Consider the following 23,401-nt stretch of genomic DNA (forward strand, 5'->3'; position numbering starts at 1 on the left):
AAAGTCAGCAGCTACAGATATTGGAGCTGCTGACTTTTAATATTAAGGCACTTACCAGTCCATGCATCCGACAGTGTCCTCACCCAAGATGATTCTTCAATCTGCTATCGGGTGCTGGCGCCACCATCTTGAGTAAGGGAAACCGCAGTGAAGCCTTCACAGCCAGTTTCCTACTGCACATGCGTGAAGCGCTCTGTGCTTTGTGAATGGGCCGCAGTCTTCTGGGACCTGTGAAGTGTCCCAGAATGCTGCGGGGGGAAGGGTGGGGGTGCCAAACTTTTGGGTCAGTTTGCCGTAGCAAACTGACCCGGAACGGGAAGCGGGTACCTGGTTTTGATTCCCCCCCCCAAAAAATGTGCCAAAATGTGGCAGCAGAGGGGGGAGATGCAGACAGGCGGAGCTTCCTCTTTTGGGTGGAACTCTGCTTTAAAAACAAAAATGTAGCAAACTGACCCAGAACTGGAAGTGGGTACCTGGTTTTGATTCCCCCCCCCCCCAAAAAAAAATGTGCCAAAATGTGGCAGCGGAGGGGGGAGATGCAGACAGGCGGAGCTTCCCCTTTTGGGTGGAACTCTGCTTTAAAAACAAAAATGTAATATATTGCAGCTTACCAGTCCTTAGATGTGATTACTGAGTTAGTTTCCATTTTCAGGCACTTTTTTTCCTCTGAATTTCACCTCGTTCTTTTGCCAATAGCACACTTCCTGTCCTAGGATGACAATACAATACTATATCTATGGAGGAAAAGCATTGTCAGGACTTAAAAGCACCCCCCTCTTGTCTATACCATAGGGGAGTGGTGAACTGCAGTCCACATAGAAAACTAGAAGCAATGTAATTGATAAGAGTGCAGCACAGGCAGAGAGCACAGGAAGTTATCAGCTGACACAATTTCTGTCAGGATCAATATTATATTTGTGGCCTTGTTGAACACCTCACTTTCAATGGTATATTTAGGAAACCAAAATGGAGCAAATAGGAGAAGTTCATTGTAAGGGTTTGGATACACCATAACCACATTGCCTGGTAACAGCCTCTCCCCATTTTATTTCTACTTTCAGACCCAATGAAGAACAACTTGGTTGAAATGATTCTGGATGTGAGTGTCAGCCAGCTGACTGAGCGACAGAAAGGAATGTTTATGAGACAGATTGGAGTTCTTCTTGGGGTTCTGGACTCTGACATTACTGTGCAAAACATCCAACTCTACACAGAAAAGAGGTTAGCCTTGAGTAAACCAGTTTGTAAAAGAAACTAGATGAGTCTTTTGCTATTTAGGTCTAGCCTAGTGACTGAATTCCTGAAGTTGAAGTTTCCTGGATTCTATCTGTTTTCTTCTTGCAATACTATTACATTGTTTACATTTTGAAGTGGTGTTTTTGATGCAGTATTTTTTCCTCCTATTACAGCACGAAGGTAGTCTTTTATGTCAAGAACCAGCCTCCTCACTTGGTCATGAAAGGTTACCAGGTTGCCTGTACTCTTCGCAATGAACTTCGCAAGCAGCAGAGTGATTTCCTGATCTTTAGAGCACTTGAGATTGACACTTTCAGTAAGTGTGTGATGGACTACACTCAACTGCATTCCTTTTTTTTTTTCTTGACTTTTCGTGAAAACCAAATAACTAATATTTTCATATTACTTATATTAAAGGGTAACTCCACTTTATGGAAAAAATATAGCAAGTAAGAAAAAATAATAAAGCATATACAATTGCAACACAAGTCATATTTTAATTTCATGGTATTAAAAACTACCTTTTCTTTTCAGCCTGCAGTCACTGTAGTTTTCTGTGGCACTCAAGCAATGCAGCAACCAGGAGGTGTTCTGTACACAGTTGGTGCACAGCACTTCCCCAGAAATGTAATTTCCTGTTTGTGTCATTGACTGATTGATTTCCCCAGATGTCTGCTCTAAGATACAAGACACATTTTAGGCAACCCCTGCAAAAGGAATTTTAGCTTTGGTTGTATACTCCCTAAAGGTTAAAGTGTTACTAAACCCACAAAAGTAAAATCAGTCTGTATATGCGGTAAAGCTTGTTATACTCACTATGGAACCTAAGGGGTTAATCCTCTGCATTGTGTAAAAAGGCTGTTTGATCCTGATCTCTCTGCCCCTCCTCTTGTTCAAATGTCCATGCTGATAAAACAGACTGAACCCGTAGCCCTTCTTCACATGCTCAGCTTAGTGTGTATTGCTAATGAGGTTTCTATGTTCTGTGTACTATGAGAGGCCAGATATAGTAAATGCCAGGGTTCGGGGTTTAATAACACTTTAACCTCTTCCATACAGGGCACTTTTACCCCCTTCCTGCCCAGGCCAATTTTCAGGTTTCAGCGCTCTCACACTTTGAATGACAATTGCGCGGTCATACAACACTGTACCCAAACTAAAATGTTATCATTTTCTTCACACAACTAGAGCTTTCTTTTGGTGGTATTTAATCACTGGGGTTTTTATTTTTTGCTAAAATAACAAAAAAATGAAAATTTATATAAAAAAAAACACATTTTTCTTTGTTTCTGTTATAAAAGTTTGCAAATAAATAATTGTTCTTCATAAATTTAGGCCAATATGTATTCTGCTACATGTCTTTGGTGAAAATAACCCAAATTAGTATTTATTATTTAGTTTGTAGGAAAGTTATAGAGTTCACAAACTATGGGATATATCTGAAAATTGATTAATCCTGAAGTACTGACAGCCAATCTAATTTATTGAGGCCCAAGAATGTCAGAACAGTACAGATATCCCCCAAATGACCCCTTTTTGCAAAGTAGACAGTCCAACGTATTTTATAAGAGGCATGGCGAGTTTTTTGAACTTATAATTTTTTGGTCATAATTTTTCAGAAAATGTAAAAAATTATGTTCACTATTTTTTTTACATACTGTCACCAGTGCAGTACAGCGTTATATAACTGGCATGGTGGTGATCAGGGACACTGACTGGTGACAGTATGAAAACAAATTATAATTTGTTTTTTAATTTATTACATTTTTTTTTCTCTTTTTTTAAGATTTTTTTTTCATATTTCACTATGACCAAAGTAGTACAATGTTACCATAGTAACATTGTACTACTTTGGGGAAGTGATCATTATTTTTTTTTTTTTTTTTTTTTTTTACACTATTTGCTTACAGCAAAGAATTACTTTGCTATAAACAAGCATTTACCTGAATGACATCGATTCATTCAGGGTTTATTTTTTTTTTTTTGTGTTTAGCTGTGATTTGACCACGGCCAATCACATGACACAGCTGGGCTGTGATTGGCCCAGCTTGTGCCTGTGATCGCTGTGACCATTCACAGCTAGACACACTAGTATACAATGGATGGCATGAATGAAACCATCCATTGTATACAACTGTCATGTGACCTGCTGTGGTTGGTAACAGCAGGTCACATGGTACCGGCAACAGGGCCAGTACTCAGATCTGTCATCGACCGTGTCCGAGGTACACGGCCGGTGACAGATCGCGCCGCTGCGCAGGCTCTGCGGATGCGCAGGCTCTGCGGATGCGCAAACTGCGCATGCCCAAAAGGACCCGGAACGGCAAGGTGCTCATCTGGCCATAGGCCGGGCGGGAAAAGGTTAAATACTTTTAAAGAGTTGCAGACACTGAAGCTTTCATCATTAGTACAGTGAGGGTGCACCAGGCAATTCCTGTTACCCAGATCCTCCAATTCAGAATTAGTCTGCAATCAGCCTGGTGAAACAAACTGCTATTTCTTCAGAACAGAGAAAGGTAGGAATCTTCTACAAAAATATTTTAACACCTAATTGCAGCCAAAAACAGAACAACTAGCATGAGAGGCATAACCTACAGTTAGTCTGATATGTCCCTTATGTTGATTTGTCATCTTCTAGTAGTAATCCACTCACTACTGCACTCTGGTACTTAGGCTTTAAATTCCCTGCAATGTACATTGATTACCCAGAGGGGATTATTTTTTTTTTCAACAAAGGTGGAGTTACACTTTAATTATTTTGTTGCTGAACTAATATTTTGGTTCCCATTTAACCAAATATACCCATCTTAAAGACGACCTGAATTGTGGAACCTGTGCCCCAAAAAGAGGACAAAGCATTAATTACTTGTATTGCTTGAGGTTTTTCTGCAGTTTGTCTTTCCCCATTACTGTCTATCTTTTCTTGTTCTGCACTGTGTCTCTGTGTGGAGGTGGCCATCTTAGTACTGGAAATGCTTCAGCTCTGTGGTTCCTGAAAGTTCCCACTCCTCCCGGGATCCCCAAAAGATGACGTCAGGATGGTGAATGGGAAGAGATCAAGGAACATCCATGTGAACCAGGAAGCACAAGGCTGTAAGCATTTTGGTTTCACAAATGACATATTCCTGGCTAGAAAACCAGACTACAGTCTGTGCTTGATCAACTGGACTGGAGGGCAAGGGGGGGCATTAGGGTTCTATTAGATGTCTCTGTAAAGAGTACCTGTCACTTGCCCAGTGCTACCACATAGTTAAAATTAAAAAAATAAACAAAATTAAAAATATTAAAATACAATAAAATAAAATCAAAAGTACCCTAATCGCCCCACACATGCACACATACGAGCGTAAACACACACAGAGTGCATGTAAACAGTTGCACCATCATCAATCACACCAGAGTGAGAGCAAAAATTCTACATCATCTCCAAACTGATGAGCTGTAAAGACATTCAAAATGTAATTTACTGATAATTTTAAGTACCGTCATTTTCACCATTTCATGGGCACAATAAATTTTGAGATTTTACATATTTGGTACCTATTTACCTGACTTCCTTTGCGTTACAAGGTGGCATGCTGTGGCATCATCTTTTATTTTGTAAAACAAAATTTGGAGATTAAAGTGATACTAAAAACTATGGTTTAGTAACAAAAAAATGTGGTTCTAGTATAATTTTATTAATGCAAAAAAAGAATGTTCTGTTACTCTCAGCCTCTTTCAAATTTCCAAATTCCCTTTTCTTTTTTCTTTTTTTTTTCTTGCTGCTGTGATCTGTCTTCCTGTTAGAGGGTGGCCACATTCAATCTCCATGGTCTCACTGCATGTAGTAGCTTTCTCTTGCTCACTTCCAAGATGGATTAGGGACTGTGAACTCTATGAACTTTGTAGTGTGCATAGAGCAGTGCAAATGGCCACAACTAACATGCAGTGCTGGTTCCAAACACATGGAAGTGAGGTGGGAAAAGAAGAGATTATGGAGCTCACAGAGGATGTTACAAAGAAACAGAAAAACACAGTAAGAAATTATTTCATGAAAATAAGATTACAGGGCCACTAAATCGTGGATGTCTGTGGATTATTTGTGGAGAAATAGGATATATAGTGTTGCTTTAAACTGTGTTTGTGTGCACTAAAATAATTTCAGTATATTTTTAAGCAGTTGCACATAGACAATGCAGCATAAAAAATTTAAACTAACATAATTTTATTCTACAAGGCTATTCTGTTCAGAATATATATAATATAATATTCTGGGGCATGCTAATTTTATGGTACATGAAAGCACAAATAATGGCTCTAGTGTGGAAGCATGAATATGTTTAATGAATGTATAGCTGGTTTAAACGGCTATTTTCTAGCTGTCTAGAGTTCAGCTTTAAAGCCTTCCAATTTTTAAAATCTGTTCTAGTATTTCCACTGTTACTTGTGAAAATGTATGCTCATAGCATTCTGTGGCTGTCTTATTAAGACAAATCAATGAGGTTTCATCTTCCATTTTATTAGAAAATGAAGCATCATTTTCAAATACAATACATCATATAAACCACTTCAATACCTTCCTTCCTGCCCAGGCCAATTTTCAGGTTTCAGCACTCTCACACTTTGAACAATTGCGTGGTCATGCAACACTGTACCCAAACTAAATTTTTATCATTTTGTTCACACAACTAGAGCTTTCTTTTGGTGGTATCTAATCACCACTGGGGTTTTTATTTTTTGCTAAATTAACAAAACAAATCATAAATTTTGAAGAAAAAAAACACATTTTTCTTTGTTTTTGCAAATAAATAATTGTTCTTCATAAATTTAGGCCAAGATGTATTCTGCTACATTTCATTGGCTGAAAATAACCCAAGTATTTATTATTTAGTCTGTAGGAAAGTTATAGAGTTCAAAAACTATGGTATATATCTGAATATTGATCAATCCTGAAGTACCGACAGCCTCTTGAGGCCCAAAAATGTCAGAACAGTACAGATATCCCCCAAATGACCTTTTTTTTTTTTTGCAAAGTAGACAGTCCTATGTATTTCATAAGAGGCATGGCGAGTTTTTTGAAGTTGTAATTTTTTGGTCATAAATTTTCAGAAATTAAAAAAATTATTTTCAGAATTTTTTTTTTACATACTGTCACCAATGCAGTACAGCGTCATCATATAACTGGCGTGCCAGTGATCAGGGACACTGACTGGAGACAAAGCAGGGTCCATAGCCTTGACCCTGAGGGACCACCGATAGAGCTTGGGGGAGCACCATCTGCTGAGGGTACAGAGGATCAGGCAAATAAAAGTGTTTATCCTATCTCCTAAACAAAACAACAAACTAAACAAAACAAGCTAATAACCCTTGCAGCCCCACTGCAAGTGATAATTTAAAATTTTCCTGGAGCTAGGCTTTAACAGAGTTAGTACTGCGTAGTGGTATAGACAGCTGGTCTCCTGGGATCTTTGTACCAGTATTTAAAATCTTAAACTACAGTATAGCCAAATGTCACAGATAAACTATATCCAAATTCTCACTGATTTACTAACAGACATATCAGACTGGAGTCCTAAAACTCAATCTATCCAAAACTGAGCTCATAATATTTCCTTCCCCACGTGCCTCTTCCCCTGATTTCTTGGTCAGGATCAATAGCACCACTATCAACCCATCCCTGCAACCCTGGATTCTGAACTATCCTTTCAGGCCTACATCCAATCCTTGTCCAAATCATGCCACCTCAACCTCTGCAACATCTCCAAAATACGCCCCTTTTTAACCAATGACACCACAAAGCTTCTAATTCACTCCCTGGTGATCTCCCACCTTGACTACTGCAACTCCCTCCTCATTGGCTTACCTTTACATAGGCCAATCCCCTCCAGTCCATCATGAATACTGCTGCCAGGCTCATCCACCTTACCAAATGTTCAGTGTCTGCTACCCCTCTCTGCCATTCCCTCCACTGGCTTCCACTCACCCAATGAATAAAATTCAAAATACTAACAACAACTTACAAAGCCATCCACAACTCTGCCCCCAGCCATATCACCAACCTGATCTCAAAATATCAACCAAACCTCTCTCTTCAATCCTCCCAAGACCTTCTGCTCTCTAGTGCCCGTGTCACCTCCTCCCATGCTCGCCCCCAGAACTTCTCCCAAGCTTCTCCTATCCTATGGAACTCCCTACCCAAATCTGTCTGGCTATCTCCTAATCTATCCACCTTTAGACAATCCCTAAAAACCTTTCTCTTTAAAGAAGCCTATCCTGCTTCTAATTAGTAAACTGCTATTTATTTCCTCCATTAGCTCATCCCCCATTGCTATTACCTTTTGTATCACTCAACCCTTCCTCCTAGATTGTACGCTCTAACGAGCAGGGCCCTCTTGTACCAAATTGTATTGTAACTGTAATGCCTACCTTCATTTTGTAAAGCGCTGTGCAAAGTGTTGGCGCTATATAAATCCTGTATAATAATAATAAAAAAATTTGCAATTTCTTAAGACTCCTAAAGATTTTCACTAGGAGCTAAAAAGAAGCACTGTGCATTCCCAAGGGATGTATGAATGGTGGCCGTAAGTTTGTTATTGCAGTATATGTGTTTTATTTTTTCATCACTAGTTCCCTTTCCTTAATGAAAAAAAAAAACATTGCTGCAACGATTGTCTTGATCCAGATGTGTTTGCTGTCTACAGGCAGTAAACCTAGCAGATACTCACTGTGTGTTTCTTCCCTAGCTTGCCAGTTAAATTGTTCTATGCATGGTCACTGCAACTCTGTTACCAAGCGCTGTGTCTGTGACCCTTTTTGGATGGAGAATTTTATTCGTCGACAGTTTGGTGATGGAGAAAGCAACTGTGGTAAGTTTCATAAAGTATTTTGTGTGTATTTTTTCCTGTTTTTTTACCACTTAAAAAATGTGAATTACATAAATTAAAGTGTGAATGTAATTTAAAGTGTGTGTAAAAATAGAATTATACGTAGCCATCAGTTATACGCTATGGGCTTGTACACGTGTGTTGATTACACAGAATGAAGCAATGCTCATTAATGCGCCTATAGCATTTATGAAATAATTTTGATCTGTTTTCATTGTATCAATGAAGCGTTGAAAAATTCAAGAATGCTTGATAAATGCCGATGAAAGTGTTGCTTTTATAGTGGGAAATATATAAAGGAGACGTGATGTAGAGAAAATGATATCAAGTATTGCTGGCTGGCTTGATGCTTTTGCGTGCATACAGAGGCCAATGGTGTTACCACACGGCTGTTCTGTACAAACAGGAAGCGTCGGGCTGTTTTGTCCTAGTTCTCTATTATTTCCCAGTGCATTCTGGGTTACAGGAACCTCCAGTGTCTGTCCCCCCAGTACTCAGTTAACACTTCATTAATGCTTCATCACCGCTCCATAAATGCTATAGGTGTGTTTAAAGTGAGGTTACAGGTCATTACCATTGCAACCAATGGAGGCGGCTGACATGTGGTGATGCCTCATAAAAGCGTCATGCTGCTTAATTTTTAACACAATGCTCTACTCCTGTGTGAACAACACTGTGTGGTGCTATTGTAATATTCATAACAGCCATTGACGGGTGGTTATGAGGCTTTAAAAATGCTGAATAAATGATGCATAAACACAGGGTATTGAAGCACATGTGAATGAGCCCTGACAGTTTTAAATTGTGGGAACATACACTTGAAGCATCAGCAAGTGAGTTAAAATAAAACTGTCAGTGTATTTATGGCCCGTTCACATTGAAACTTGGTGCAGGAAATCCACGTTCCATGTGCTTTTCCCGTACCACATTCAAAACACACTACTGTTACAATCTGCACCTGGTATCAATAATAAGATCAAACTAAACAAAAAGAAACTGCGCTCAGTACTAAATAAAAAATAAAAATATCACAGTTGTACTCAGAAGCATAAAAATACAAATGCACAATATACAAATCCCAACACAGTTACACTGTGTAAAAGAATGAATAAAGTGATTCAAGTGTAATAAATAACGTACATAAATATTTGTAATAGAATCCAACACAAGTGCTGTGTGAATACTAATAAATGAAAAACAAGCGTCAAAGTGAATATATATATAAATAAACACTGTAGTGTCCACCAGATCTTTTGTGAAATCGGATGATGTGTACCAGTGAGCCCACCACCTCATGCACACACAGCCTCTCTGTCAGACCCCAAAATGTAGAAGGTCTAACAGTGTGAAGCTACGTGGGTCTTGCACCATGGATCATCCAGCACAGAAACACACACGTGACCTCTGATAGAAATTTAAATTTCGCTGTAATCTTCCTCTCCTGCGTCGCAATGAAAGCAAAATTAAACCTTTATTTTTTGGGGTTTTATTAATTTATTTACCATAATAATAAATATGGTATACTTACCTGCTCTGTGCAATAGTATTGCACAGAGCAGCCTGGATCCTCCTCTTTTGGGTTCACCCGCCGGCACTCCAGACTCCTCCTTTTTGGCGGGTCTCCCCATGGAAAGCAGCTTTCCATGGGGGCACCTGTGCAGGCTTACTCCCAAGCCACTCTGTCTGCATCCATTGACACAGAGCAGGCAACTTGGCCCCCCCTCGCTGGCACGGCACAGCATTTGATTGACAGATTGATCTGCCCAGGGAGGAGGGAGACAGCGTCAAGAGCCGCTGCTCTTGTGCACATCACTGGAGCGGATCGAGCTTAGGTTAGTATAGGGGAGGGATCCTGCAGCACAGAAGGTTTTTCACCCTAATGCTTTTAATGCATTAGGGTGAAAAACCTTAAGGCTTTAGAACCACTTTAAGCTGATCCCCTTGACAACATATATTTGGACGAAACGTACATCAGGGTGATGTGGAGCTTGTGCTGACTTCACTCATGCTAGGCAGGAGTCAGCACCAGCTGTGTTTGTATTGTTTTATGCGTTTATCTGAAGATGTTTGTAAGTGGTTTTCTGGTTGATACTTAATAAATAATATATAATGGTACTACAAAATTAGAGGCTTATCTTTTTCTTGCCAAGCTTAATTACAAAGCAGGAGAGGAAGATTTCAGCGAAGTTCCCACGCAGCTTCACGCTATGCTAGACTTCCCATAATTTGGGGTCTGACAATTTGGTAAGAGGCTGGGTGTGCTTGAGCTGGTGGGCTCACTGGTACACATCGTTGGGTCTCACAAAAGATTTGATGGACACTATATATATATACACTTGATGTGGACTTTTTTAATGTATTAGTATTCACACAGCACTTGTGTTGGATTTTATTACAAATATTTATGGACATTATTTATTACACTTGAATCACTTTATTCATTCTTTAACACAGCGCAACTGTATTGGGCTTTGTCAATAATAAGTTAATGACACCCCCAACACAGGTCACAAATGCAGTGCATTTGCCCGCACCAGATCCACCCAGCATTAAAGCCAACCCGTTGCGGGATGTGGTTAAAGAACTATGGGGTTGATTTACTAGCACCGGAGAGTATAAAATCTGGTGTAGTGCTGCGTAAAAAACAATCAGCTTCCATTTTTTAATGTCAAAACTTAACTGAACAAGCTGGAGTTAGAAGCTGATTGCACAGTCTGGTGCAGATCTGCATGGTAGTCAATCAGCTTCTAACTTCAGCTTGTTCATTTAAGCTTTGACATTGGTTTTTATACAGAGCTGCACCAGATTTTGTACTCTCCAGTTTAAGTAAAGTAATCCCACTGCCACCTTACCCATTGAGGGCAAAGTTACAGTGTGTTTACAAAGAGACCCCAACCCACTGATAATCACATTGCCCCTTGCAGCCAAAACTGTAATACCCAGTGTTGACTGGTCTCTGGCTCTAAAGGCAATGGTGACATTACTGCCACTGCCTTAGGCCTAGTGATTGCCTGCCATTCTGGTGCACTGTAACATGAGAAGAGCTCACATACTCTCTCATACCTGGAACAATCTGTATTGTCAATGTTGATTTTCAAGGTGATAGCAATTTTTCTTTAAATGGCTGACTTCTCTTTGAAATGGCTTTTAAATATTACAGATAAAGTCCACACAAAAGCAATTACCAATTTCTGGATGGACCGTAGCAAGTTCTGATCGCCTACAACTTATTTAGGCTGGTTTCACATCTATCCTTGTGGAAAATAATTTTAAAACCTGTTTTTAAAAGCATTGCGTGGTGCGTCGCCATTAATTCTGAAAATTCTGAATTAACCCTCTGCACACTGCTAATACACCCTTATATTTAGTATTCCTAGCAAACCTTTGCATAAAATAGGGATTCTTAGACTAGCCAGGGAGGAATCACTTTGGAGCAGTTGACCAGCTTGAACAGGTATTGCAATATATGCAAATAAGGGATCCTTATTATTATGCAAACTTTATAAATATGTAAGGGTGTATAGCATATGTGTGGCGCTAGCTTCTTCAGCGTGGGCACCCGGCTGTGACAGCATGCGGCTTCACAGCCGGGTGCACACTGCACATGTGCGAGTAGCGCTGCGCTTTGTGAATGGTCCCGTAGTCTTTTGGGACCTGTCATGTGTCCCAGAAGATTACGGGGAGGGAGGACAACTTATGCTTCAGATCACCTGGATGGAGCTCTGCTTTAAGGTATTTGTACCCCCTTTAGCTCCTCATGTGTTATACATATGGAAGCTATTTGGATTTAGACACATACTGAATCTCTTCCATTACCATTCATGCTAAGTAACACCCCGATGCCCATATACTTTGAGGCCGATGCTTCAAAGCACTTGCACTACATAGCACCACAAAGCACATACATGAAAGCTCTGTGTATTGTGGTGTGTTGCGCTATCCAAAGGTAGTGCAGGTGCATTATTTTGGCTGCTTTGCTTAGAGCACTTTGGTAGCGCTGATTCAATGGTCTCTATAATGACAATGTCATATTCATTTAGGACGTCCCCTTTTTCTTCCACCACCACCTTACATAACTGTCTGTTAACCCATCACACTGTTTTTCTTTTGCACAATATTTCTTTTTCATGTTAACCATTTATGTTGTTTGGATAACTTCATTTGTTTATTTATTGTGTTACCAACATCTTTATTCTTTAGTTATTCATTATTTAATATCTTAAATATTGCAGACTGGAGCGTGCTATACGTCATTATCACAAGCTTCCTCTGTGTTGTGGCATTGGGACTGCTAACGTGGTGCATGGTGTGTTGCTGTAAAAGGTAAAAAGTGGTCTTGTGATTATTAAAAATATAATGATTCACTATGAATCATCACAAATGAAATTATAGGCTGAGAAATGGGGTGCAAGCACAATATTTTTCTGTTATTTTTTTTGTGTGTGGCAGGGAAAAAAATAAACTTAACATCAGATTGGTTTCAGTGAGCAAATATATGGATACTTATTTTCAGTTTTTTAAAACTAACAACAATTAGTTTATCGAGCACATCATTATCAAAGTTTATAGGTTGATCTTAAAAAAAAAAAAAAAAAAAAACTTTAAAGAAAATAACATCTCACTGTTTCGGGGAGACAAAACTTCCATTTTACTTTTCTTCAAAGGATAAGTTCTCCTTTATACAAAAAATAATAAAAGCATTTTTTTTTGCAGGTTAAAAAAAATGTGCATTTATTTATTTATTTATTTATTGGGGAGCCTGTAAAGCATTGCACCAGCGATCAGCAGATCTCTGGCGCCATGCAGGTCTCCTGCAGATCTCTCAGTACAGGATGTATGGGCAAGCAGATATACTGACAGGAAGACTCAATGAACTACCAAAGTGCCGTGAGAACTGCAAGCCTACAACCGCTAAGGCTGTCTGGACTTATAGTTTCTCATTCACAGAATACAGTGAACAAGTGACATGGACAGGCTGGCAGAGTCCAGCACGGCCACCTTTTTTAAAAATTTGACAGCTAGTGAAGGGGGAGAAGTACCCCCGCTGACTGTCAAAGCGGGGGGCAGTCTGATTATAACATGTTTTGTGTTATTATTATTATTATTACATCGAGTTTATATAGCGCCAAAGGGTTTGCTCAGCGCTGTACAATAGGGGGACAATACATGGCATGGTACAACAAAAACAGACAGCATACGAGGGGTAAGAGGGCCCTACTCTTTCAAGCTTACAATCAAGGAGTGTTACACCCTGAAAGGTGAACTTATCCTTTAATGCAGGCTTTTATTTCATCAGACACAAAATCAAGCAAGGGGAAATTATAACCTATCCTGTAAATGTAGTCTGTGAATGTTCTTACGAGTGTTATTCTTCAAAATATATTTTTTGTCCGTATTACAGCAAGCCACTGCATGAGTTCAGCCATTCAAGTCTTATAAAGCAACATATAACACCTGTTAGCTTGTTTGTGAAGCCTGTTGTATTGAAAATTGCTCAGGTTTTTACAATGAAAAGGAGGAACAGACTGTCACTACTTGGAGGAAATTAGAAATTATCATATGTACATTTTTTTAAAGTTTATATTTTAAAACTTTAAGTGCAATTAAAAGGAAACAAACATGTCATACTTAACTGCACTGTGTAATGGTTTTGCACAGAACAGCCCCAATCCACCTCTTCTCGCCAGCGCTCCTGATTCCCCCCTCGCCTGCAGAGTGCCCCCAGAGGAAACTGCTTGCTCTGGGAGCACTTGTGCGTGTTCGCTCCTGAGCTGCCTTATAGACACACAGAGAACAGCTTGGCCTCCCGCTCCCTTCTCACTGTCTGTGACTGACAGCAGTAGTAGCCAATGACTCCCGCTGCTGTGTCTTAGTCAATGAGGAGGGAGAGATGCTGCTGTCCTACACATCGCTGGATCAGGGTCAAATAAGTATTAGCAGGGCTGAGGGGGAATCTGCGCACTGAAGGATTTTTACCTTCATGCTTAGAATGCATGAAGGTAAAAAACTTTCAGACTTTAGAACTACATTAAATCAAGCTGGACATCCACAGGGATATAAGGTCATAGAGGAAATTCAACTGAAATCTGTCCATGCTTATAATGCTATCCCTATTTATGCTTTTCCTTGCAGAAAAAAAGGAAAACCAAAGAGGAAGAGCAGGTATAAAATTCTTGAAGCCACGGATGACCAAGAGAGTTTGGAGCTAAAGTCAAGCATCAAAACTGGTAATAATGTATTTAAATGACCCAAAAAGTTACTGCAGTGGTCTTTGAGCAAGCTAATACCAACAGAGATTGTTCTTAACCACCCATAACCAAACATTTTTTTAAAAACAGCACTCTAGCACCGTTTCTCAGCCATAACACCTTTGCCCGTGGTGGCTGCAGGCTTGTTGCCAATTTGCCCAATCTGGAGTCTTCTCCACATTAACACCTTCCTACTATGGATGAGGAGAAGGGAAAGCGTTCTGTATTTCCAAACCTAGGGTGAAATGCTGCTCCTCCATAGCTACAGTGTAGTGAGTGAGCATTTTTCAGGACAGGAAGTGTGGTAATGACGGGATCACCAGGTGAAAATAAAGGAATAAAAACCTGAAAAAATAAATAAAATTAATGCAGCCACCACACCCAAGGACTGGCAAGCTGGAATTTATTGAGTTTTTGTTTGTTTTTTTTCTTGAGTTTAAATACACGTAAAGTAATGATATTCCCACCATCACTGAATAGACTGTTGTTTATATCAATTAGTACTGAAGCAGTCCCTGGAAGAATCCATTTTGCTATGGTAATATTATGTTGGAAATTTTTGTTTAATGTATTACCTTTTCAATACTAGTTAAAGTAGCCTAGCTGAGGTGTGTACACTTTTATAAAAATACACAAGGAAAAAACTAGTAATTTTAAACTTAAAGCAGAACAAATCTTACATTTTTGCTCCAATAATCTTGTCCCTCACCAGCACTGGCATCTTCTACTGTGTGCTGGTCTTCAGCCATCTTCATTGGCTGGTGTGAGATGGGTAGAGCACAGGTATCAGGCTACTACTGTAAGCTGAGCAGCTCAGTTTACATGCCAGCGAAGACAGCGAGCAGGTGGGTAGGTTCATGTTATTAAATAGTTTGATAAAACACCCGTGCTACACCATCAAATCCCTAAATAAAAGGAAATTTAAAATAACATTAAACCTGTGTCCAGCTGCTGCTAAAAAATGTGTACCCCCTTGAATGCAAAAATAAGCAAGTAGAGCAGTGCTAACCTCAAAATGTCCAATAGAAATAAATCCTATATACTGTAAATAAAGTGATATTATACTCTAAAAGCTGTGTTAAAAAATCATTGTGTAAACATAGTATAAAAAGAAATTGGGCCACAAATTATATAAATTATCATAAGGTATTGATATATTAAATAAATAATATATATTTATATATATATATATATATATATATATATATATATATATAAAATCACCTTATTTCAGCTGCAATAAATGGAATTTCTTTTATGTGGGCATTTTGAGGTTGGCGCTGCTCTACTTGCCTTTAGAAATTCAGGTGCCATCTTATTGCAGAGGAGACATTGGGGGAGATTTACTAACAGTGGAGAGTTCAAAAACTGGTGCAGCTCAGACCAATCAGCTTTTGGATTTTTTTTTTTTTTTTTCTTTAAATCAAAATTTAATTGGACATACTGAAGTTAGAAGCCGATTGGCTACCATGTACTGCTGAACCAGATTTTACACTATTCAGTTTTAGTAAATCAGCTCCACAGCATGTCTCTTCTGCAATAAAGAGCCTTTCTTCTCTCTGTTGGTGACTGCAGAACTTTAGTTACTCTTTAATACAGAAGACTACAAAAAATAAACTTTATTCTAATTTTTAATAGAGACTTTATTTTTTCACTGTCCTCCCACCCCTTTTTTTTTTTTTTTTTTTACTACTTCCCCTGGGCAGCAGTTGCAGGCGCAATGTAAATAAATGTTGTGAGCATGCTTGTGGGTTTGGGGCTGGCATGCGTGCCCCCTGCTATTCCGTGCTGCAATTGGACACAGTGGGATTTTGTCAGCAGGTCCTGGCCAATGATTTATGGCCAGGACCTGCTGATCGGCTGTGTCCAATCACAGTCCAGAGGCCTGTGTTTACCAACAGTACAGGGCTCTGTACACAGAGCTGCAATTTTGCCATTTCTTCTCCCTGCAAAGCAAGGAGAAAAAAACAGCCTGACCTCTTAGAAAAAGCAGCTCATAATCACACACATTAAACTTGTTAGGCACACAACTAACCCTTTGATTGCCCTTTGATGTTAACCCCCTTTCATCCAGTGTCATTAGTACAGTGACAGTGTACAGTATTAGCACTGATCACTGTATTAGTGTCACTATTGATGTCAGTGTCAGTTAGTGTACTTCCCAGCAAGCCCATGACACTATCACAGTCATCCCACTATAAGTGGCCGATGACTGCCATTACCAGTATAGTGCCATAGCTGCATAAATTCCATTTTTTATATATATACACACACACACACACACACTTTATTGACAAAAGTATTGGGCCGCCTGCCTTTACATGCACATGAATGGCATTCTAGTCTTAGTCCGTAGGGTTCAATATTGAGTTGGCCCACACTTTGCAGCTATAACAGCTTCAACTCCTCTGGTAAGGCTGTACACAAGGTTTAGGAGTGTGTCTATGGGAATATTTGACCATTCTTCCAGAAGCATTTGTGAGGTCAGGCACTGATGTTGGACGAGAGGGTCTGCCTCGCAGTCTCCACTCGAATTCATCCCAAATATGTTCTAGTGGGTTGAGGTCAGGACTCTGTGCAGGTCAGTCAATTTCCTCCACCCCAAACTCGCTCATTCATGTCTTTATGGAACTTGCTTTGTGCACTGGTGCGCAGTCATGCTGGAACAGGAAGGGGCCATCCCCAAATTGTTCCCACAAAGTTGGAAGCATGAAATTGTCCAAAATGTCTTGGTATGCTGATGCCTTAAGAGTTCCCTTCACTGGAACTTAAAGGCCAAGCCCAACCCCTGAAAAACAACCCCACGCCATAATCCCCCTCCTCTAAACTTTACACTTGGCACAATGCAGTCAGGCAAGTACTATTCTGGCAACTGCCAAACCCAGATATGTCCATCGGATTGCCAGACATAGAAGCGTGATTGGTCACTCCAGAGAACACGTCTCCACTGCTCTAGAGTCCAGTAGCAGCGTGCTTTACACCACTGCATCCGATGGTTTGTATTGCACTTGGTGATATAAGGCTTGGAAGCAGCTGCTTGGCCATAGAAACCCATTCCATGAACCTCTCTATGCACTGTTGTTGTGCTAATCTGAAGGCCACATGAAGTTTGGAGGTCTTTAGTTGATTCTGAAGACAGTTGACCCCGCTTTGTCATTTTACGTGGCCTACCACTTTGTGGCTGAGTTGCTGTTGTTCCCAGTTGCTTCCACTTTGTTATAATACCACAAACAGTTGACCGTGGAATATTTAGTAGTGAGGAAATTTCATGGATGGACTTATTGTACTGGAGGCAACCTATGATTGTACCACGCACGAATTCACTGAGCTCCTGAGAACGATCCATTCTTTCAGAAATGTTTGTAGGAGCAGTCTGCATGCCTAGGTGCTTGATTTTATACACCACCTGTCGATTTAGGTGTCCCAATACTTTTGTGTATATATATATATATGTATATATATATATATATATATATATATATATATATATATATATATATATATATATATATATCATAATTTGTACAACGTGTAACTTTCAGACAAACCAATTAATATACTTAATATATATTTTTTTTTTTTTACCAAAGACATGTAGCAGAATACATTTTGGCCTAAATTTATGAACTAATGTGATTTATTTTTTTTTATTGGATATGTTTTATAACAGAAAGCAGCAAGTATTGTTTTGTTTTGTTTTGTTTTTTAATTTTTCGGTCTTTTTTTTCCTTTGCAGTTCAAAGTTAAAAATTAAATAAAGCATTTTTTTTTGGTTCAATTTAGCTCTTTTTTTATGTGACACCAAAAAAAATAACAAAAATGAAAAACGTTTAAATATTAAAAGCCGATAAAATAAAAATATAAAAAAAACATTAGCAGGAAAATAATAGTTGACAGGAGAAGGGGAAGAAGGTGTTAGTTTGTGCTGATTAGGTTAAACTATAGGGTTATCATGTCATTACATTGAATTGGTCTATATCACATCTGAGCAGTGCTAATAAACACTGAGCAGGATGCCTTTTTTGACAGCAGTAGCTGCTAGATTCACACAGCAACACACAGCACGTATTCACACAGCAATGCAAGGCACCCTCGAACTTTCAGCTCCCTCCACAGATTTTCAATCGGATTAAGGTCTGGAGACTGGCTAGGCCACTCCAGGACCTTAATGTGCTTCTTCTTGAGCCACTCCTTTGTTGCCTTGGCCGCGTGTTTTCTGGTCATTGTCATGCTGGAACACCCACCCACGAACCATTTTCAATGCCCTGGCTGAGGGAAGAAGGTTCTCGCCCAAGATTTGACAGTAGATTGCCCCGTCCATCGTCCCTTTGATGAGGTGCAGTTGTCCTGTCCCCTTAGCAGAAAATCACCCAAAAGCAAAATGTTTCCATCACCATGTTTGACAGCTGGGATGGTGTTCTTGGGGTCATAGGCAGCATTCCTCCTCCTGCAAACACGGCGAGTTGATTTGATGCCAAAGAGCTTGATTTTGGTCTCATCTGACCACAACACTTTCAACCAGTCCTCCTCTGCATCATTGAGATGTTCAGTGGCAAACTTCACACAGGCCTGGACATGTGCTTTCTTGAGCAGCGGGACCTTGCTGGCACTGCAGGATTTCAATCCTTGTCGGCGTAGTGTGTTACCAATTGTTTTCTTGGTGACTGTGGTCCCAGCTGCCTGGAGATCATTGACAAGATCCTCATGTGTAGTTCTGGGATGAATCCTCACTGTTCTCATGATCATTGACACTCCACAAGGTGAGATCTTGCGTGGTGCACCAGACCTAGGGAGACTTACAGTTGTTTTGTGTTTCTTCCATTTGCGAATGATTGCACCAACTGTTGTCACCTTCTCACCAAGCTAATTGGCGATAGTTTGGTAGCCCAGTCCAGCCGTGTGTAGGTCTGCAATCTTGTCCCTGACATCCTTGGACAGCTCTTTGGTCTTTGCCATGGTGGAGAGTTTGGAATCTGATTGTTTGATTGCTCCTGTGGTCAGGGGTCTTTTATACAGGTAACAAAATGAGATTCGCAGCACTCACTTTAAGAGACTGCTTCTAATCTCAGCTTGTTACCTGAATGAAAGACACCTGGTAGCCAGAATCCTGCTGAATGATAGGGGATCAAATACTTATTTCCCTCATGAACATGCAAATCAGTTCATAATTTGTTAGACATGCATTTCTTTTGAATTTTTGTTGCTATTTTGTCTCTCAGTGTTACAATACACCTACCATTCAATTTTTAGACTGATCATTTCTTTGTGAGTGGGCAAACATTCAAAATCAGCAGGGGATCAAATACTTATTTCCTTCACTGTATTTTCTTCCTGATACACAATAAATAAATATTTTATTCGGGACAGGAGCAGAGCTATATAACCCTATTATACTTAAATCATGGATCTTTTATTGAAAATATATGCTGCCCAATAAACATTTTAACAAGTAGAAGCAAAGTTCTTTCACAGTACATCATCATTTAATGCTCCATTCACACTTGAGCGACTTGTCATTCAACTTTGGACACATAAAGCTGCATGACAAGTCACAGTATTTGAATGGAAGCCGTTCAAATCTGTGCAATTTATAAAAGGTTCCTGCACTACTTTGATAGGACTTCCATGTGACTTGAGTGCCATAGGCTACAATGTAAATTCTCAAAAGTCGCATCTTAATGTTATCAATGTGACAGTTGTGCAACAGTCAAAGCCAATGTTAACAGCCAAAGTTGCATCCAAGTCACACCCATCCAAAGTTGCATCAAAGTCACAATGGAAACTGCACAACTTTGGAGTTGCACAAGTGTGAATGGAACCTTATAGCTACCAGGTATGCGTAACAACTGTACTTCATTACACAGTAGTTTAAAAAAAAAATGGTAACAGTTAAAGCGGAGTTCCAGTCACACTGTAAAAAAATAGTCAAAAAGTGTAGCTGCTGACTTTTAAACAGTCACCTGTCCCTTGATCCCGCGGTATCCTCCTCGCAGCCCATTTTACCGGCCGTGCTGTGTTCCTAGCGTCAGCATCTTCAATGTGGGCACCTGGCTGTGACAGCTTGCAGCTTCACAGATGGGTGCCCACTGCGCACATGCAAGTAGAGCTGCGCTTTCTGAATGGTCCCGTAGTCTTCTGGGACCTGTCACGTGTCACAGAAGACTACGGGGAGGGAGGACTGGAGGACATTTTCCACTTCCGATTGCATAGGTGATCGTAGCAGAAGTGGGAGTGAGTACCTGTCAATTTCAGGTACCCGCTCCCCAAAGGTGCCAATCTCTAATGGGGAGCAGGAGACCAGTCTTTAAAGTGAAACTTCCCCTTTTGGGTAGAGCTCTGCTTTAAGTATTTTTGGCTTGGTTCAACATAAATTGCTGCGAAACATATTGATTTTTTTAACACTTTGCTTGATGATTATAAATATAATTATTGCTTACAGCTATTTGAGTGTTAGAAGCAAGCATTGACTATCAGTAACTCTTTTAATGGCCTAGAAATATCAAGTTTTTTTTCCTGTTGCAGTGTTGGCATTGGACAGGGATGCTTTGGGCGAACTTTAGTTGTATTGATCTATAGTTTTGTTCTACTTTAGGTCTATATGTACATTTGACTGTAGGGAACCATCATCATAGTTAATATTCTTTGCTTTTGGTTAGACTATTTTAACCTTTTTTTCCCTCAACAGGTATAAAAATGAAATCTCCAGTTCAAAATACAAGCTTGATGCATTCTGAATCTGAGATAGACAGTGATGACAATGCTTACACCTGGTCAGATCGAGAGAAGGGAAAACTGCTCCGACCTCAGAATGGTTCTTTGCGCAATGGACAAGCCTCTCACAAAAACAAAAACCAAAGAGAGGAATTATTATAGCTGACGTGCTATAATCTTGTTTTCCGCCCAGGAATTTATTTCACTTGTGCAGCAGTTAAAGCTGCTGAACTGTCCTTTTCACCACTGCTGGTTTACTTTGTGGACAAAGCTGCTACCTTGAACTGCTTTTAAATAAATGGATATTTTAGTAGATTTACCAACTATTTTGCTCTTCTGAGAGAACTGAGGCTGAACATACTTGAACTGATTTTTTTCAATGGGAAATACTACTGGATTTATTCTGAACATTTTTTTTTTTTTTAATTTAATGAGTTTTTTTCTGCACATGATCTTGGGAAAACAACCCCCAGGAATGAGCCACACTGGTAAACTTACACCACTTTAAATGCACTACTCTGCCAGTTTTCTGATGGCATTGAAGGATAAAATGTGAAATGCACTGGGCATTTACTGTAGCCCGATCTTTGAGCTGTGTTTTTTTCCTTTATCTGCAGCAAATGTTTCTCCCTTATTTAATGACATTTATTTTCCAAAAATGTTGACATTGATTTCTATGTGTTCACAAATCTTGGCCATCAAATGAAATGTACATCAAAAGGAAAATAACTTGTTGCAAACCAGTTTTAAGGAGAGATGTGAGAAGCAAAAATATGAATGGTGTTCAATAAAGTCAAACACTGAATTAAAAACTATATTCACAAATCTTACTACATAAAAAGTAAAAGGTTCTTCTTGGTTGTAGGCACACATCTAAAACTACACCAGTACATGTACTGAATACAGTACAATTCAATATGAAAGCTGTAGTAAGGACAATAAAACTAGAACTCTGCCAGTCTATGGACAGTCAAATGCACATATTCTTAAAAAGCAGGAAATAAGCTTTAGAAAAAGTTCTTGCTTACCTATGTAACTGTAAGCACTGAGGAGTAATTTGTCCTCAAATTTTGCAGCAAAGCACCTTCACTTTCATTTATCTTAAGGCCCCATTCACACCTGGGTGGTCTAGTGGGGTGTATTAATGTATGTGTGTTATGTCACATGTTAAGGCTGTCCACAACAGACCTAAATTCAGACCTGCACGATTTTTGCCAAATCAGCGCATTACAGCACACGATAGTGCATTACCATGTATTGCTTTAGTCAGGTAGAGTGCACTCAAAGTGGCGTGCATTACCACAACATATAGGTGTAAAGCCAGCTTTAGTGAGCTTGTGCACAGGAAGATAGGAGACATCTGAGTGCCGAGACCCAACTTTAATGACCTTTTGTTTTGAAATGTAAGGATTACCTACTCCACATTGCTGGTAAAGCTACAGAGGTCAGTGTGGGTTTGTGTTAACGTTTATTTGTTGCTTGCTTAGAATATGTAAATATTTGTATGTCCATACTTGGCCACAGTTCTGCTTTAACCTCTTTCCGCCCGGTCAAAGTACTTTTAAGGCCCATATACATGATAAGAAAATCGTATGAAAATTTCCGTACAAGGAGCAATCTGATAATCGTTGGTACAGTTCATGCGACAATATCTGATGGGACAAACATGAAAATTTTTCTCGTACGATACCAGAACGAGAAAAAAATCATCTGAAAAAAAACGGAAGACCAAGACCAAGCATGTTTTGAAACTAAAGAATACATTACAATACAATACATCACATCACTTCCAAAGTTGTATTCTGTCGTACAGGGCTTTACTGTGGGCAGTTGACATGGCCAGGCTCAGCAGCATAAATATACGTATACATTGATGAGCACTAAAAGGCCCCCTGGAGCGTTCAGCATTCTGCTTCCATGCCGGTTAACGATTTCAGTTCCCCATACCTAGCCGAATAGAGCGGCTGGGGAATCCTGATTGTTATGCGATCCCATGAACACTTTGTCAATAAAATTGTTATTAATTAATTTAATTCACAACAGCTATGATATCTCTAGTGATGCTCTGATTGTCCCAAAGCTATCACATGGTACTTGGGCCATTCACAGCACCCTGTACCATGTGATAGCTGTGGAACAATCACAGCATCACTAGAGATATCATAGCTGTTAAGAATTAAATCCATTCATGATAGTTCAAACGATTGCTGCTACAGTGTTCACCCCTGATTGTATATTAAAAAGATATATATGTATAATATAGTAAGAAAAAAAAATGTTTAATACTGTTACCAGTCAGTATTCCTGATCACTGCACACCAGTCATATGATAATGCTGCA

At 39.5% G+C, this 23,401-nt stretch overlaps 1 protein-coding gene across 1 annotated transcript in view; it reads left to right on the forward strand.

The window, feature by feature from the left end:
* KIAA0319L (KIAA0319 like) overlaps positions 1-21,876 on the forward strand; it is a 154,321-nt gene extending 132,445 nt beyond the window's left edge. The window contains exons 17-22 of the mRNA XM_089686330.1: positions 1,062-1,221; positions 1,410-1,552; positions 7,962-8,084; positions 12,335-12,425; positions 14,235-14,329; positions 21,036-21,876. Coding sequence (XP_089542456.1) covers positions 1,062-1,221; positions 1,410-1,552; positions 7,962-8,084; positions 12,335-12,425; positions 14,235-14,329; positions 21,036-21,223 — 800 coding nt within the window. The 3' untranslated portion in view covers positions 21,224-21,876. The remainder of the gene's footprint in view (positions 1-1,061; positions 1,222-1,409; positions 1,553-7,961; positions 8,085-12,334; positions 12,426-14,234; positions 14,330-21,035) is intronic.
* The last annotated feature ends 1,525 nt before the right edge of the window (positions 21,877-23,401 follow it).

This window comes from Staurois parvus, unplaced genomic scaffold (genome assembly GCF_062004578.1).
Source record: "Staurois parvus isolate SC_StPar_1 unplaced genomic scaffold, SC_StPar_1.0 ptg000394l, whole genome shotgun sequence".
Lineage (NCBI taxonomy): Eukaryota > Metazoa > Chordata > Amphibia > Anura > Ranidae > Staurois > Staurois parvus.